Source organism: Amyelois transitella, chromosome 20, assembly GCF_032362555.1.
Source record: "Amyelois transitella isolate CPQ chromosome 20, ilAmyTran1.1, whole genome shotgun sequence".
Lineage (NCBI taxonomy): Eukaryota > Metazoa > Arthropoda > Insecta > Lepidoptera > Pyralidae > Amyelois > Amyelois transitella.
In genome coordinates, this window is record NC_083523.1 from 3296299 (window position 1) to 3315115 (window position 18817).

The window sequence follows — 18817 nt, forward strand, 5'->3', positions numbered from 1 at the left end:
CATTACTAATCTTAACCATTTTCTATAGTATGTCGTAGTCTATTTAAAAAAAAAAAGATTCAAAAGTTGAAGAAGTTTATTATAACAGTAAAGCTATAATAAACACTTCCAAGATCTAGGAGTTTAAGAGGAGTATTGGGATTGTGTTTTAATGTTTTTAGTAGGTATACTGTATAATGCTACACAAATTACCTTAATGCCAATTTGGATTTGCATCAATATTTTACTCACAATTTTACACATATAAAACATATAATATGTCTCCAGTATGATTATAAAACACGCAAAAGAAAAAAAACATGACCAATCTTCAGGTGCAGAAGGGTGAATGTTAGTTTACAACATCAAAATACGAGATAATCATTTATTTTGGTAAAAACATGTGCACCTGTCTTCAGTTTTGAATTTTCAATAGGTAAATTAAAAAAGTTGCCAATTTAATCGAATGTCACTTAACCGTTTTTTTTAATAATTAACCTTTTCAAAGAATATTAAAGACTTTATTCAGACATTCTTTAAAAGTGTCTATAAAACGTGCACCAGTTCAGCTTGTGAGGATGAAATGTGAACAACATACATAATTAGTTTTAACTGTATCACACTCATAATCTATCAAAAACTTAATAGGTGTTTTGAGCCACAAAACAATTATGTAGTTGGAATTTTGTTTCGCAAAAGTGTCTTTTAGAATAAGAATAGGACCACTCCATATCGTTCCCACGGATGTCATAAAAGGTGACTAAGGGACAGGCTTATAAATTTAGGATTGTTCTTTTAGGCTATGGACTAGCGTCAAAAGACGTCAAGTCTCTAAAAGACACATACATATAGTCACGTCTATATCCCTTGCGGGTTAAACAGAGCCAACAGTCTTGAAAAGACTGATAAGCCGCTTAGCTGTTTCGCTCAATACTAGAATTGAGATTCAAATAGTGACAGTTTTGACATCGCCTAAAAGAAGCCTCCGCCTCCTTTTTCTTAATTGAGAAACAGCTAACATTCACACTAATGTATGCAAATCAAACAGAACTTACCTACACATAAAACCTTTTGGTGAATTAAACTAAAATCATAAAGAACAAAATCCTAGTTAAGAATACATATGTACTGGACAAAATGACCTTGGCTTTCAAACGTGTCTAAGTCTTCGTCGCAATCACGAGCGACAAAACTTTAGTTTTTGCTAGTCTAACCTTTATTAAGCTTACCTACTTTCAATAAATCTCAGCACAAAAAGATTTCAACGATCGCTAAGATAAAACAGCCCGGCTTAATCTTTCGGTGAATTATTTTCACATTTTTGTAAGTCATTACTTTTTACATTTTCTTTTGAAGAAACTAACTGTAAGATATGAATAAACTGTAATATTTAAAATGATTTACAGCCTAACTTGACTGCATTAACTGTTAGCTCAGGTTTCTAACTGTTAAATCATTATAACTGAAAAATGCGAGTTATTAGGAAATGTGGATGAAGAGAAGGAAGTATGCAGAGATCGTGGCAAGTGGAAAGAGGCGTGATTTTAAGTATGTAGGTATGTATGTATTAGATAGGAAATAAGTAAATAAGTACATCTAGTGCTTAAACATAGAGCTTTACACCATAACTTTATATAAATAATGGTTCAAATATACTTACGTTTTTAACATCCATATTAATCGTTTTTAATCTATACAAACATTAAAAAGCTGAAGAGTTTGTATGTTTGTTTGAATGCGCTAATCTCAGGAACTCCTAGTTCGAATTAAAAAATTCTTTTTGTGTTTAATAGACCATCTATCGAGGAAGGCTATACGCTATTTATCATCACGCTGCAACTATAAGGAGCGAAGAAATAATGGAAAATGTGAAAAATACGGAGGAAATTATTCCTCCTTGCGGGCTTAATGATAACCAAAATAACTATTCCAAGCGGACGAAGTCGCGGACACAGCTAGTAAACAATACAATTGTAATTGACCAATGTCTTCTTTAAACGATATTGCCAAAATGCGATAACAATTGCTACAATACAATACATACATAACCACATCTATATTCCTTGCGGGGTAGATAGAGCCAACAGTCTTGAAAAGACTGATAGGCCACGTCAGCTGTTTGGTTTAATGATAGAATTGAGATTCAAATAGTGACAGGTCGCTAGCGCGTTGTCTAAAAGAAGAATCCGAAGTTTATAAGCATATCCCTTAGTCGCCTTTAACGACATCCATGGGAAAGAGATCGAGTGGTCCAATTGTTTTTTCTATTGGTGCCGGGAACGGCTTAAAAACTGGTAACTCTAATGTAAGTAAGTACTTAGTCCATACAGAAGGGCAGCACTTTTTTTATTGAGATTGTCAGTAAACTATTGATCACACAGATTTTGTTTTACTGTGAACAAAGTAGCAGGCAACTGCTAATAATTTATACATACCTACATACATATGGTAACGTCTATATCCCTTGCGGGGTAGACAGAGCCAACAGTCTTGACAAGACTGAATGGCCACATTCAGCTATTTGGCTTAATGATAGAATTGAGATTCAAATAGTGACAGGTTGCTAACGTTGGGTTAGAAAAAAGAATCCCAAGTTTGTAAGCCTATCCTTAATCGCCTTTTATGACATCCATGGGAAATAGATGGAGTGGTTCTATTCTTTTTTGTATTGGTGCCGGGAACTACACGGCACCAATACAAAAAAGTACTAATAATTTATATGTACTCGTAACAAGGCGTTCATCTTAATTTGTGCTGAATAAGTGTGTAACCTTCTTGTTTCAAGTTATACGAGAAGTCAATATAAATTCTCAGAACAATAATAATACACAATGTCGTCCTCATGTTTTGACACAGAGCATGGCAGTTTGACGGCGCCGGTGGCAGGGCGTATTGCTCTGGGTTTGCACCATCTTTGAGGACTTGGCAGCAGCCTCAATGAACTTCTGGCTGGTCGTGATTTTATTTAAATTAGGTACTTTATGTGATACCTAGTTCTCATCTTGTTTATCACAAAGAGTAGGTATTGTGACGCTTCATTTGAGCGTTGGTAGTCGAATCGGTAAGGTGCCCGACTAAAATGCGTGATGCGCAGAAAGGCACAGGTTCAAATCGGCCATTACCAATGACTATTTACGAAGTTATGTATGTACATAAGTTTGATTTCTAACCGATGCTCTTACGGTGAGGGAAAACATCGTAAGGAAATCTGCACATTTAGGCTACCGGATGTGTAACTATGATCGATCCAATACGAGTTACTTTTACCTGCGAAGGTTGCAGATGGGAGTCGCTTCGTGTGAAAACCTGATTCACCCAATCCAGGATCCATAGTCAAAGGCGTACCCCGCGCTACCCCCGCTCTCCAGAGAGGTGAGGATGCAACATGCAAGAGTTTGAGAAGCTTCATTTTGTATAAAGCCAGTCGTATAGAAGATTTTCCCTCGATATACCTAGATATAATGTGCAGTCACATAAAACGCAATGTCAAAAAGAACAATTATTCCTCCACCTTAATACATTATAAGGTTTATTTGAATGATGATATCCTGTTTCCCTACCGTAGTCTCTATTTACATAGTCCATGCAATCAATATTACACAATTATAAAAAAAATATAAATCATATCAGAAAATGTTCTTTTTATGTTATCTGTGATGATTGCATCCAAATACTATGACATCTAAAAAGGTTTATAACTTCTGATAACTATTTGCAGATAGTCACAATCTCTAAAGGCAGACAGAGGTTTAATTGACATCATTTCTGACTCATCAATCAATCTTACAAGCTTTAGATGCAAATAATAAACGAATTGATTCAATGAAGACGGGTCAATTTTCGAACGCACCCGCATGTATGTATTTTTGTCGTCTGTCCAAATTTGCCGGAACTGTCATCCATTGTTCAATTACTTATTTGCTTTGTTGTAAAGCCGTGTGGTTCCTGTCATATGAAAATGAGCACTGGCAATATAACTATATATTATTTAACATTTTGTAAGATACTTAAACCCTTTTAACTGGCGTAAATAAATAAATAACAATACCCCCTGGTTTCGATCGAGAGGTATTCGGGATGATAAATCTAGTTTATAAACCAAAAATTCTAAAAACACTTTTAAAGCCGACAAGAGCTTCGAAATTGTCAATATCTCATTTTTGGTCCTTCGGAAAATCCTCCATATGCCGCAAAGGTGCCTAGAGTACCTAAATACGAACAGAACTACACTACACGCTTTTTTCTCATCCAAAATAATATACTATAACCACCTATCAAATCTTACACTTTATTATTATTTGCTAATAGGTAGCACCTACATACATTAAGTTTCTCACAAATAGGTATCCAATTACCATGATGACTAACTAAACCATGCCTATTACTTGTTTACGTCTTAACATTATGAATATTTAAAATAATTTACCTTATTTTGCACATAGATCAAGATAGACTAACTAGGTATATTGTTAAAAAGATTTGTAATTTCGTCCATCATCACGTAAACTCAGTACACTATAATGTTTACCTCTTGTAAAAAACAGTTCACGAGAACAAAGACACAAGGGTCTTACTAGAAAAAAAATGTGGTTCCCTAAAACCGTCAACTAAAAATAAATTGAATCCCAAACTCACCATTGACTATGAACCGGTGCCTGTCATTCTTCAGCTCCTTCGAAAGTTTAGGGCACTCCTTGTCTACCACAGAACACAATTCACCCAACTTGGCTCCACTTTGTTTACTAACAATTTGAATGAAATAATTACACTTCTCACTTTCTGGTGCACTGGTAATTAATTCTAAATCTCCAACGGTGAAGATGCCTTTTTTGACTAAAACATCGAGGATGTTCGTGTCAGCTAGTTCGCGCGTTAAAATTGTTTTGTGCCGTATAAGACCGGCACAAACTTCCCCGACCGAAGCCATCGTTCGACTGACTGAGTCAGTCGGCGTCGGCAGAAAAAACGCCATTGAATTGGGCCCATTCAGAGGGAACAGATGCCAGTGTAGCAAAAGGTGGTCGGGGGTCACATTATCCATAACAAGAGCAATGCCATGGTAAAAATTAACTGCGTCTTTGATTATTCACTGCAGTCAGACGTAAACATAGTTTGAGGTTTGAGCTTGCTTCTATGGATTATTCCTGCGCAGACCGAGAAAATTGGTCAAAGGAATAAGTATCTGAATGCTATTTTCATAATATGCTGGGAATGTTAATTTATATAGGTATATCCATTTATAAATGGTTTATAACATAGAAATTGTAATTTATGTAATATAAGACGAATTATGTGTTCCAATTTCTATTGTTTATTTTTCTAATTACCTAGAAAGCAGGTTATAAGGGTAAGGATATAAGATTTCTTATAATTTTTTAAGTAAATATTAAAAATTATGGGATCACCCTTTATAGTATTATACATATATATAATGTCGAAATAATATAAGTAGGTACATAATGTCAAAATGTTAGTGGATTGTTTAAGTTAAAAGTTAAAGAAAGAAACATAGTAGGATGACCAGAGATAGAAGTCGACTCCATATAAAATGATAAAACCTTCAAGACAATAGAAATGCCATTTTATAATGTATTTTAAGCTAAGGTAATTGAAAACTTAAAATAATTATGTGTCGACGTCTGACATCGCACGTAGTTTTCTGTACAGTTGTAAAACTGCCATGTAAAGCTAGCTCTTACTTAATTGAGATGTCTTATGAAAAAGTACCTAATGATGTCACAACCGTAAGTTCCGACGACAGATTCACCCTTAACTATTTTTAGAAATAGGTAGTCGGCTAGGCTTCTAAACTTGGGATTCTTCTTATAGGCGATGGGCAAACTTGGCTTGTAGCAAACTGTCACTATTTGAATCTCAATTTTATCATCAAGCCAAACATCTGAACATGGCCTATGAGTCTCTTCGGGACTGTTGGCTCTGTCTACCCAGCAAGGGATATAGACGTAAGTATATGTATGTATGTTTCTCTTCACGCGATATCTAATGAACGAAGCCACAGGATACAGAACATTGTGCAGGAACTTATCGCTTCTCATGTCAATGTCATTGTGTCAATTGTTGGCGTCTCCGTTTCAGTCAGATTGATTGAATTGTCGTATTTTGACTTTTTGTGAATGATAATTTCATGAAAAATTGATTTATTTTAATAAAATTAATTATTAATAGTGTAGTAGTGTGTTATTAAAGTTTTATAATGGCACCCATCAAAAAAACATCCTTGCAAGGTCAGTTTTATAAACAAACATAACCTTACTGTGTGGCGTTTGTTTTGGTGTACCCTTACTTTCAAATGTTTCTAATCTGAATTTTTGTTTACTATTTTCCCATCTAGAAACTGATTCGGGGTCTGATTCGGATAGTTCTAGTGGCAGTCGCAGTAAGAGCCCCAGTCCAGCTCCTGGCAAAGAGGGAAGCAAATCTCGGTAAATAAGATTTTGTTACACGTAATAAGCAATACAAAGCAATGCCTTAATTACAAATCGTTGATTCTTAAAGATTTCTGACATTTTCAGCTATTAATAACGTACGTCTATTTACAGTACGACTGAGCTTCACTTAGTGAAAATTTTGAAGCCTCATCTCATATACCCTATTAAAAGCTTTTTAACTAAGTACTTAATTTTATGAAATTGCAGTTCAGTATCCCGCAGCCCTGCTCGATCAGGCAGTGAATCTCCAAAATCAAATGTATCTGCTCGGTCAAGGAAATCATCAAATGCTTCTCGTAGCAAATCAAACTCTCCGGCCCATTCTAACAGATCCCGCTCTGGATCTGCACAGAGTAATAAATCAGGTTCAGTCAGCCCAAAATCACAGGCCTCAGGAAGTCCCACACAGAGGGCATCTCGGTCTCGGAGTGGATCTAGAAGGTCACGGTCAGGCTCTGGCAGCGCCAGATCACATTCGGGTAGTGCTAAATCAAGATCAGCAAGTCCAAAATCAGGAGCACAGACTCCCAAGTCTAGATCACAAAGTCCAAAGTCACGGTCTCAGAGCCCAAAGTCCAGGTCCCAAAGCCCAAAATCAAGATCGGAGAGTCCCAAATCACGCTCCCAAAGTCCTGAATCACATAAAGCCAAAAGCAAAAGCCGTTCTAGGTCAAAATCTGCTAGTGGGAGTCCAAAGAGTAGAAAATCCAGGTCAAGGAGTGGTTCGTCCAGGTCTAAAAGCCCTGTCGCCAGGTCAGATGTTCAAGACAGCAGGTCAAACTCTCCCAATCTGATGATTGATGATGAACAAGGCAAGGAAAAGTCTAAGAGTCGATCAAGGTAAGTTTTCACCATTTTCCCAATATTTTAATAAGAAATTATTTTTTATTTTAATTAACAAATAGTAAGGTTTACAAGATTTATATAATTGTATAAGATTAATATAAATTTCTGATTGCAGGTCTGGCTCACGGCAGTCGCGTTCGAAATCCCGTAGCAAGTCTAAAAGCCGTTCCAAATCCCGATCTAGGTCACACTCCAAGAGTTCCAATGCTTCTGAACCTGAAACAGGTAATGAATAGTGTAATCTGTCCCGTATATATTTATGAGAAAAAAGAGCATTTTTAATTAGTGATATTTGTTTTAAACTTGCCGAGGTGAATATATGTATAATGATGCTTTCTTCAAGGTCTGGTAGCTAAATAAGTATTGTGTTTTAGCTGTTTCTGTCACTGTGGATATTGTAAAAGTTAATCAAGGGACAAGCTTTAATGTAAACTAAGATGTTTCTTTAGACAATGAGCTAGCAACCTGTCGCCATCTCTGAATATCAATTCCGTCATTACTCCTATCATTTGACTTGATTCTGTCGACCTCATTACTGATTAAGACATGATACGAATATTCGTATGTGTTTGTTCCACTGTTTATTCCATGTGGTTTCTGGCATTTTAGGATGGGATGTCGTTAAAGGCGACTAAGAAAAAGGCTATTAAACTTGGGATCCTTTTTAAAGGCGATGGTCTGACAACTTGTCACTATTTAAATCTCAATTATTTCATTAAGCCGTATTGCTGAGTTGAAAGTGGCCTTTCAGTTTTGGCGAGACTGTTGGTTCTGTCTACCCTGCAAGGGATATGGACTTAATAATATGTACCTATGTATATGTGATTTTTCAATATGTATTAAATATTTTCCAGGAGACAAAAAGAAGCGCGCCGTCCTATCAGACTCGGAGAGTGGGGATGAAGTGAAATCCGCTTCCAAACGTAAGAAGGGCTCCGACAGCGGGTCAGACAGTGACAAACCCAAACGGAAGGCCAAGAAACTGGTGGAATCTGACGATGACGATAACCAAGAGAAGACTGACACTGGTAAGTTGATACGAGTATATTGATTTTAACGTGCGAGCGATTTTTTCAATTTGTTGAAATAGTCCAATATACAATTGGCCCGATTTGGGATCTAGACATTGATAAGAAAATTATTGGACCCCAACACGCCTAAATGTAAGTCAGGTCTTGTACGCAGCAACTCCCGTCTTGCTTCCGTAAACTTAGCTCAGGGTATCAAAAAAAAACGTGGTTGCAACAGCTCTCATGTTTATCGTTATACAACCAAAGTGGAAAGATGTAATTTTTGGTTGCCCGTGCAAGCAGAAACTACATCTTCCTACAAGTCACGATCCTTGCGAAAATCTTATGCTTCATCCAATTGTCAATACATCATTGTGAAATAATTTCAGTCACCGCGGACGCCTTGTTCGGCGACGCGTCCGACATCAGCACTGACGAAGAGGCCGAGAAGAGGTCACGATCGAGGTCAAGGTCGAGGTCGAGGTCACGGTCACGCAGCCGCAGCGGTGGTCGATCGGACGACAACAAACGATCAGGGGATGAAGGCAGAAAGAGTGGGGATGAGGTGAGTGAGATAGTTTTATGATAATTGAATAATTAATGTCATCAATCAATATGGATTTTTAAGTTTATTGCCGTTACCTTAAAACACCTCTCGTAAAACATATGCCAAATTTCAAAAACTATCGCTGTTTCGCTTTTTATTATGATGTGAAACGGGACAGCTATAGTTTTTCGTGCGATACGGGGGCGTGTGCCATCTAACAGGGGCTGAGTTTGTTACAACGTAAAAAAATTGATAACATTATTTCTGTTAAATCTTAATAATTTTTGGGTGTTTATTTTAGGTTTTAAAACTTCTTGCCTAAAAAAATACGTTAATTTCAGGATAATCGTGAAAAACCGGACGAGGAAGAAGAACAGGAGATACCCGAAACCCGTATAGACGTGGACATGCCCAAGATCTGGACCGAATTGGGCAAAGAGTTGCACTTTGTGAAACTGCCCAATTTCTTATCCGTTGAGACAAGACCTTATGATCCTAATACTTATGAAGATGAAATTGATGAGGAAGAAACCCTGGATGAGGAAGGTCGTGCGAGGTATATTTTTTTGTCTTTATTGTATTCTGACTGATTTTAAACTTTTGCGTTTCATTATACTATTTATAAATAAAACAGGTTACTTGGTGACCACGGATTATATGTTATGATTCGTTCGAGATAAAATAAAGGTATATTACATACCTGTGTTATTTATAAATAATATATTGTGTTCTATTAATATATTAGGTACACGTCATAGCTTAGACACTACGCAAACGCTTAATGCGCAAAATTAAGTTTCAAATCAAAACACTTTGCAATGAAAAGTCAATCTACATATTACCTTAATTTTAAAGAGAAATCCAGCCCCCCTAGTAAACAAAATTCATAGGAAATGTTCTGACAATAAATTTTTTTTTTGTGTGCCGTCTGCCCGAAGTTTGACGAAATTCGACGATTGGCCATGATGAAGACGCGTTTGTCTATGTCCCGTAATAATTAGTTAACTTATAATTGTTTTTAATTGGTTTTATGTTGTATGAAACAGTGTATGTGAGTGAAAATGAGCACAAAAATTAATTAAAAGTATAACATGTATATTAAATACCTATTGTTATTTTTAATCTTAGTAACTAAGAAAAGAACAATATCAGAGATTAATGAACAACCGGCATTGCCAGGTATATGTGTGAGCGGGAAAGAATTCCTAGTCCATACGCCATGTTAAATTATTTATTACTAATTTATTACTAATTCTCTTAAAACTATTTTAAATTTATGTCACCAGGTTAAAACTAAAAGTTGAGAACACGATCCGCTGGCGAATGAACTTCGACAAAGAAGGGAACGCGATCAAGGAGTCGAACGCGCGAATGGTGAAGTGGTCTGACGGCAGCATGTCGCTACACCTCGGATCTGAGATATTTGATGTCTACAAGCAGCCCTTGTTGGTAAGCAATGTATTTAGGGGTAGACAGAACAAAGTCACATGCTGGAAGAATGAGAAATGGAATTGAGATTCAAAGATAGTGACAAATAGCTAGTCCCTCGTTTAGAATAAGAATTCTACACCTTCGGGGTAGGTCTAGCTGGAAGGATACTCAGAAATAGTGACAGGTTGCTAGCTTATCGCTTTAAAGAAGGTTCACAACACGATGCAATTTGAAATGTCTTACATGTTAGCGTATACTCAATTTGTATTTTATTTCTATTAACTTAAAATCTCTTCTCAATTCCCCAGGGCGACCACAATCACTTATTCGTCCGACAAGGTACCGGTCTCCAAGGGCAAGCGGTCTTCCGCACCAAACTTTCATTCCGACCGCACTCCACGGAGTCGTTCACTCACCGCAAGATGACGCTGTCGCTGGCGGACCGCTCCACCAAGACGTCCGCCATCAAGATCCTGTCGCAAGTCGGCGCAGACCCTGATGCTGACAGGAAGTATCAGTTGAAGGTAGGAATCAAGTTTTCTAATTCATATCCATACAGGTAAGAAGCGGTGTTGAAGACTTTTTTACGGGATCATTAAATTCACTTATTAGAAGCGAACTCACGAAGCGACCAATGCATTAAGAATCGGTAGGTTGCCTGACATTTTTGTGAAAGATAAATGGTGACCGCTGTGCAAAACATACGCGTCTCGTGATTTAAAAAAAAATAATTCAACTATTCCTGTAGCGTAAACCTTAACATAGATTCTGCCTGTCATGCCAAATAAAAATACGAATTGAAGAAAACTTTCATGCAAATCACTTTTTCTTATACAATGTTTACTTGTAAACAATTTATTTAACAAAAAAAAACAATAAAAAATTACAAAACAATCATACATACAGCTGAACGTGGCATTTAGTCTTTTCAATACTGTTGGCCCCACCTACCCCGCAAGGGATATAGACGTGACTACAAGTATGTACAAAACAATCAATGTGATAACGTCTTCCAGAAAGAGGAAATGGAACTCCGCGCGGCGATGCGGTCGCGCGCCTCGTCGCGGCCCAAGCGGCGCGCGGGCGCGGCCGCCGGCGCGCGCGGCGCCGCGCGGCAGAACGACGACTCCGAGGACGAGGGCGGGGTCTCGCTGCAAGCCATCAAGAATAAGTATAAGCAGGGGCAGAAAGGTTTGTACCTTCACCATCGTCTTCTTTATAGTGAGAAACTTCAAGACGGAATTTGTGTGATATACATTTTGTAGTAAATCATACATACATACATTATGGTCACGTCTATATCCCTTGCGGGGTAGACAGAGCCAACAGTCTTGAAAAGACTGAATGGCCGCGTTCAGCTATTTGGCTTGATGATAGAATTGAGATTCAAATAGTGACAGGTTGCTAGCCCATCGCCTAAAAAAATACCAAGTTTGTAAGCTTATCCCTTAGTCGTCTTTTACGACATCCATGGGAAAGAGATGGAGTGGTCCTATTCTTTTTTGTATTGGTGCCGGGAACCACACGGCACAGTAGTAAATCGTCTAATTGAATAACTAGATTATGTTTTAAAAGTACGAAATTCGCGGGCTAAGCTTGAAAATAATTCCTGCAGACTGTTATTTTGGAATTACCCATGTTGTTAATTTATTCTGAGTTCAATATTTCGCCATTTTAATTTACAATTTAATTTCTTTTTCCACAGCTACAACGGGCGCCGCAATATACTCCTCAGAATCTGATGGCTCCGACGTGGAAACCAGACGGGCTCGACGTCTGGACCGCGCTAAGGCCCTTAAAGATTCCGACTCGGAGGGGGAGGGCAGTGAGGGGGGCGAGGGAGGGGGTGAAACGCCACAGAGGAGCAGAAGTGCTAGTCCTAGCGGCAGTGAATAGGTTTAGCTTCATTAGATTGTATTTAAATTTATTGTTAAGTGTACTATAATTATACGTTTTTGAATTATTATGTGGTTTTTATTTTCTGTCTTTGGTAATTTGCAAATGTGACATGGAATTCACGAGTTCTAAATATAGTATAAGGCATAGTAATTAATGGTTGGTGGCACGACTCGACTATAACTGAAAAAAGCCACACTAATAAACATTTTACATTTACTGTACCGATTCTAATATTATAAATGCGAAAATAAGTTTATTTTTTTTTTGTTGTATCTTCACGCGTTCTACTAAACCAATTCTAAAATTTTTCGTAAATATAATGTAAAGAGGTAGTCTCTGTCTACCCCTCCGAGAAAGAGGGGTGATTTTATGTATGTATGTACAATTAAAAGTCTGGAAAAGGCCAGGGCACTGTTGGTATAAATGTCAAAGTTTAAAAATATGATTCTAAACGTCTAGTTTACCATTAAATTTAAATTAAGAATCAATAGGTATGTATAGCATATAATTTAATTATAAATACATGTGTGACAATACAATTTTGTTGTGAAAGTGCGTGAGTCCTTAAGAACTTGCGTTTGTTTTTAAAACCAAACTTATTAAATCAAACGTAAGTAATTGATAAAAATGATTGATTCTGTTGACAGTAAATCAGTGATAAAGGTTTTAATTCCCCAGATTAAATAAATTAAACTCAGTGAGTGGTGCGATACGTTGGGAAAATGAGGAATTATGTGTTAATTTTATTATGTGTTATATCTTTTTGTAGAGGTGAGTTATAGTTAAAATTAAATATACATAGGTACCTACACGTATAACGTCTTTATTCCTTAGGGGGAAAGTAGAAACATTAGTCCCGAAAATACCACTACGCTAAGCTGAGTGGTTTGAAGACTGAAATTCAAATAGTGACAGTTTGCTAGCTCATTCCCAGTAGGTATATGAATTATAAATTTTCGCCATATCGTTGCCAGTTACAATTTTTTTGCTATTGAAAGTTTTTATCGGTGGTCCCTTATTTTTAGCAATATGTTTTCAAAAGTGCAAAATAAATAAATTATTGTCTTAAAGGCGACCAAAGGACTCTTTGTTGTGCTAGTTTTTCTATAATAAATTTAATTTTTTATATTTAAAAACTAGATTTCTGCCCTAAGCCAACTCCCATCAGTGTTGCCAAGAATAATAGGGACGTAGACGTACATTTAAAATTCGGTCTAAATCAAGGTAACTTTTAAGTTCATGACAAGTAACCAAGTAACTTTTTAGCTAAAATATTAGTGAAGGAAGGAATGGAGTGTGCATAAAAAGTAATTGTAAACGTTTATATTACCTGCAGGTCAATATATATCTGGTGGTAACCCCACAACAATTAGCACTTACCCCTTCGCCGCATCCCTACTCACCAACTCAGGCTCTGGAACCAGTTTTCAATACGCGTGTGGAGGATCCATTCTCACTGCCACTGCGGTTTTGTCGGCGGCGACCTGCTTTTATACTGATGATGAGTAAGTTTGTTATTCATCGACTTCATTCATTTTGTTTCATAACCATCATACTCCAGCTCTGCCTTTGAGTTTATAGGTTTGATTTATAATCATCACTGTTGACTTTGTCCACCACTTAAGGGATATAGACGTGACTATATGTATGTATAATCAGCATTTGTTCATCTATGAGACAGTCGTTACTGCGACGACCAATCTACGTTAGAACCCATGTTTTAGTAGAAGACTTGAGGCCGACTTAGAATAATATCCAGTGGTAAGAAGTAAAGCAAGGTAAGAAAAAAATACGGTGACTTCTTTCCTTTTGCGGCATCCCTAGTTACCACCAATACCTACTGGATCGTGAATAAAGACACACTTCATGCTTCTCTTCAAAGAAGAGAGATTGCAACCAGGACAAACGCCCGTAGAAAGAAAATATCATCACCATAGTCCGGATGTGCAGCGTTAGTTGTGGTTCCATCCTCACTTGTCTGGTGAAGAGCCCAGGGTGCGTCTGATTTGGGTAAGTCAGGCTTTTACACGAAGAGACCACCTCACCTCCGCCACCTTGCGGTCCTGAGTGTGCACATGTTGTTGTAACTCATCTAAGAATTTCCCGAGTAGGATCCACCGACTCCAACGAGGAACCATCTTTTCTTTGTCTGCCAATTGATAAATAGAATCAAATCTCGATTTTCCTGACATATGACATATGTTTGTTATTTTGTTAACCCCAGCTAGTCTACATAGTATGTTGTTGAGACCTTCAACTGCTTTACACATGTACCTATTTACTATTGTTAATATTTTTACACCATTTCGGTTTTTCAAAATGATGTATTGCAAAACTGCACCTTGATCTTATGACGATAATTTTAGGCAACATTTTTGTTTTATACAACATGTTGTTCTTTTAAAAAAAATAACTTATCTAAAAACAGATTATAAAAAAATATATAAGTATACTTCCTATAATAATGTACCTATGTCAACGGGCGGAACTACTAAACAGATTTCACTGAAATTGCATAATTACAGATGTAAGATAATTACACAGATATCCGCAACAGAATTATAATTATTGGATAACCGATATATTGCCTACCTACCTTAAACCTTTTCAACTTTTAGACTATATTTCGGTTATTTGATCATTACTTGACATGTGGCAGTATTTACTTAGATACGACATTTATAGGCTAATGGTAGAATATTTTCTAATGCTCATTTATACCATAACTTTTACATATCATTATTCCATCTCTTTATTCTTTGAGTATTCCTGTTTTTCAAATGAATCGTTGACAGCATCGACGAGCCAGGCTGGTGGCAAGTAAGAGCTGGTTCCTCCAATGCGAATTCCGGTGGAACAGTAGTCCAGGTCGTCCAAATCACCCCACATCCTGACTTCAACCTGCTGACCTTGGACTATGACTTGGCTGTGCTGAGAACTGAACCTATAACCTTACAACCTGGGGTAGCCGAAGCAGCCAGGATAGCTGGTGGTGCATTCCAGTTTGCGAAGAACCAAAGAGTGTTGGCTGTTGGATGGGGGTCTTCTTTGGCAAGTGCCCTTGTTTTAATAGTCATCACCAATCGTTGAAAGTTCATAGCTTCAAATCAACCTCCATTACTTAGAAAATAAGAAGAGAGAAGAAGATAAGCTAATTCAACCTACTTAATTTCAAAACCATATCTTTTTTTACCACCTATGAAGGTTATTTAGAGAAGTTCTTCAAAGCCCTCCATAATTTGACTTATTAAGTCTTACAGTGCCGTGTGGTTCCCGGCAACAAAAAAGAATAGGACCACTCCATCTCTTTCCCATGGATGTAGTAAAAGGCGAGTAAGGGATAAGCTTACAAACTTGGGATTCTTTTGTAGGCGATGGGCTTGCAACCTGTCACTATTTGAAACTCAATTCTATCATTAAGCCAAATAGCTGAACGTGGCCATTCAGTCTTTTCAAGACTGTTGGCTCTGACTACCCCGCAAGGGATATAGACGTGACCATATGTATGTATATAGTCTTACAATATCTTAAAACGAGTAGGTATAACCATGATCCACAAGGGCATAAGCCAGCCAAAAAATTCATACCTTTACGACCCTAACAAGCCTTTGGATTAGCCTAAGCAACGAAGAAAAAAATTAAGGAGAAGCCAAATTGGTTACTATACAAAGTGAAAGTGTTTATTCCCTTAGTCGTCTTTTCGGGTACTATTGGGCCACTTAAACATACAGCAGGCCTAAAGAATCCGACGACAGTTTATAAAAATCCTTTTGTTTTTTTCCAGAATGTGACGACTAATGGACTTACCTAACATTGATGTTCACTTTGTAATACATTTTAGTTTGTTTTACTTAGTAGATGGGTATTATCTCTTTCAAATTATTCTCAGGTCTTTATGCTGTTATAAGTATTTAGGTATGTAGGAAAATATATAATTAAACACGACGTTAAACTTATGGTGCAACAATGTGTTCTCTAGTACAATACATTAGGTATTCTTGGTTTCATTCTCATTTTTTTCTTACTTAGATTCGATACTCTCGCACTATAAAAATTTGAAAAAAAAACCAGTATCAAGCAGAAAATCCTGGCTTTGAAGTCTTAAATTTAAAACTCTGTAGACCGGACAAAGTGGTAAGGGAGACGTTTGAAAGCGGACCCCAGACTATGGTCACTTAAGAAGCCACTGAAAACACACAAATATGACAGAACCAACAGGAACTAGAAAAAGAGTAAGACTGTGAACGATTACATGCTGTGCTGGCCGTTTTTCTCACTCTCTGCTTACCTTCTCTTCTTAATTTCCTAATATTTAACTACTTACTTACTTATATTTAAGGATAACTTACCAGGCGAGCTCACCCATGTCCAGACCTTTGCCATAGATCAGGACGTATGCGCAGTGCGATACAATGATTTTGGATTTGAAATCACCGATAACATGGTCTGTGTTGGCTGGCTGGATGTAGGAGTTCATGGACAATGCCCAGAGGTGAATACTTTTTTATTGTACGATTTTTAAATACCTAGGTATTTTTTTTTTATTAATAATGTAAAAGTAGACGGGAAATGGGTAACAGAAATAGTAATGTATAGGAAAATAACTTTACCTTAATTCAAAACCCTCCTTCACAAACTCACTATCAGCTTTGTCGCAGGCATGGCCCTTTCGCAAAAAGTCCTAGTAAATTTCATTTTGTTAAAAATTCTTAATAAAACAATATTTCGTTAGTCAAATATCTATCTTATCATTTTATTTATTACCATTAAGCTTGTTTCAGTGTAGAGTTAAAACCTATATATGATTCGTATCCAACATACATACGGTAAAATGGGGTTACTTTGACATTACGGGGTTACATTGATAACAACTTCAAATTAAAATAAAACTTAAATATATCGGTTTCTGAACGCACCCGACAGGATTTTTTTATTAGGTCGGCAGAATTGATAGTGCGAAAAGCAAATGGCGTCCATATTGTTTGCAACGTGCCGGTGTTTTCTATGAAATAAATTTGTTTTAGAAGATACTTCTGATTTATTTTTTATTGTTGTTAGCTATGGGTTTACTTTCGAATCCAGTTATAAAGTATAGGGTGATCAAAGAAGCCCCAAAACCGGTTTAAAGTTGATCAGGTGAATTTGATTTTTTTATTTTAGAAAAATGAGCTATATTTTTTTTTTACTATACACCAATAATAGGAAATAAAAAACCGATATTTTCATTTTTTTTTCGTGTCCGGTATGACTATTTTTGAGAAAATATGGTCATTTGAATTTCAAAATCGATCAAAGTATAGGTCGCGCGGTGGTTTAAGAACGCTCGGCAAAAGTAGAAGGGGCATGCGCAGTGATCAATTTTTAGGTCTATTTGGTGCGACGAGGAGAGAGGGGGGGCGGGTGTGCGCCGACGGCGACACGTATTGGTGGATTAGTCACTCTTTACTTCCCGCGTTGAGTTCGCGCGTCCCGTGTCTCTTGGGTACTGTTGCGCACAAATTGTTTTATCGTATTTGTACGCGACAACTTAAAATAATATATCAATTCTCAAACAGTACAAGTCGCCCCTACCCTATGTCCGTCCACGGTTGAATATAACTATGTCAAATTTCATCAAAATTGGTTCAGCCAGGTCAGGTTAAGTGTGAAAACTGAACATGCATACACACATACACATTTTCGCATTTATAATATAAGTAGGGATTATAAGTATTTATAAGGCACAAAATCCATACTAACATTATAAGTATATTATAAGATATGGATATACATAGTTAAATAACCGAGTTAAAACATAGGCTACTTTTTTTGGAAAATCACGCGGGCGAAGTTGCGGGACAACAGCTAGTATTAAATAAATAAAAAAAAACATTTCCCTTAGCATTTTTGAGGGCGAATGTACACATGCGCCGTTTGCCCCCACTATTTTTTCCGAGCGTTCTTTAACCACCGCGCGACCTATACCCCCATTAAAATCACGCCTCTTTCCCGGAGGGGTAGGCAGAGACTACCTCTTTCAACTTGCCACGATCTCTGCATACTTCCTTCGCTTCATCCACATTCATAACTCTCTTCATGCAAGCTCGGCGGTTTCGGGTACTTTTGACCTGACCAACCATTGTATCCAACATTTGTTTATTTCAGGGTGGGGCAGGCAGCGCTCTGGTTGTGGACGGTGTGGTGGTGGGGGTGTACTCCTGGTCCCAGGGCTGTGCCACTCTCCGGTACCCTAACATAAATACGCGACTGGCTCCTCATTGGAGATGGATCCTCGCTGTAGGCATTGCAGCCATTGACTGATTAAAAATGTATTATTTATTAATTTGATTTTTCTTTTGCCTTAGGTATGTATTTTATTTAACTCCCTTCTGTGCAGATCTTTGCGATAAAAAGAAGCATATATCTTTTCATAAGGTATGTATATATTTTTTTCAGTGTCAAACTTCAAAATAAATAATAAATCCAGCGCTCCATATGCACCTAGTTAATATTTTATTATGAAATCTTCAAATTTTGTTAACTTATCCGAATCGGTACCACTAAAAATTCATAAAATTTATCGTAATTACCTGCCAGAATAACACAGTCTTCATAACATACAAGAAACCTTCAACACAGCTGATAAAACATAACGAAACATATATATAATGAAATCT

The 18817-nt window shown here is 37.1% G+C and overlaps 3 protein-coding genes across 6 annotated transcripts in view; 2 read left to right on the forward strand and 1 right to left on the reverse strand.

Annotated features, from left to right (window-relative positions):
- The window catches only part of LOC106131571 (tight junction protein ZO-2), an 84287-nt gene extending 79381 nt beyond the window's left edge, over window positions 1–4906 (reverse strand). For all 4 annotated transcript variants that reach the window (XM_013330700.2, XM_013330697.2, XM_013330703.2 and 1 more), the window contains exon 1: window positions 4615–4906. In XM_013330700.2, coding sequence (XP_013186154.2) covers window positions 4615–4906 — 292 coding nt within the window. The remainder of the gene's footprint in view (window positions 1–4614) is intronic.
- A 1164-nt stretch (window positions 4907–6070) lies between these two features.
- Window positions 6071–12158, forward strand: LOC106131473 (another transcription unit protein). The gene is made up of 11 exons (XM_060949989.1): window positions 6071–6224; window positions 6332–6422; window positions 6636–7268; window positions 7390–7499; window positions 8129–8302; window positions 8674–8849; window positions 9173–9387; window positions 10118–10280; window positions 10571–10786; window positions 11279–11453; window positions 11968–12158. The coding sequence occupies exons 1-11, from the start codon at window positions 6194–6196 to the stop codon at window positions 12156–12158; spliced, it is 2175 nt and encodes a 724-aa protein (XP_060805972.1). The 5' UTR covers window positions 6071–6193.
- A 617-nt stretch (window positions 12159–12775) lies between these two features.
- On the forward strand, window positions 12776–18483 carry LOC106131686 (trypsin CFT-1). Its single transcript, XM_060950130.1, has 5 exons — window positions 12776–12932; window positions 13498–13666; window positions 14957–15246; window positions 16475–16653; window positions 18306–18483. The coding sequence occupies exons 1-5, from the start codon at window positions 12884–12886 to the stop codon at window positions 18459–18461; spliced, it is 843 nt and encodes a 280-aa protein (XP_060806113.1). The 5' UTR covers window positions 12776–12883; the 3' UTR covers window positions 18462–18483.
- The last annotated feature ends 334 nt before the right edge of the window (window positions 18484–18817 follow it).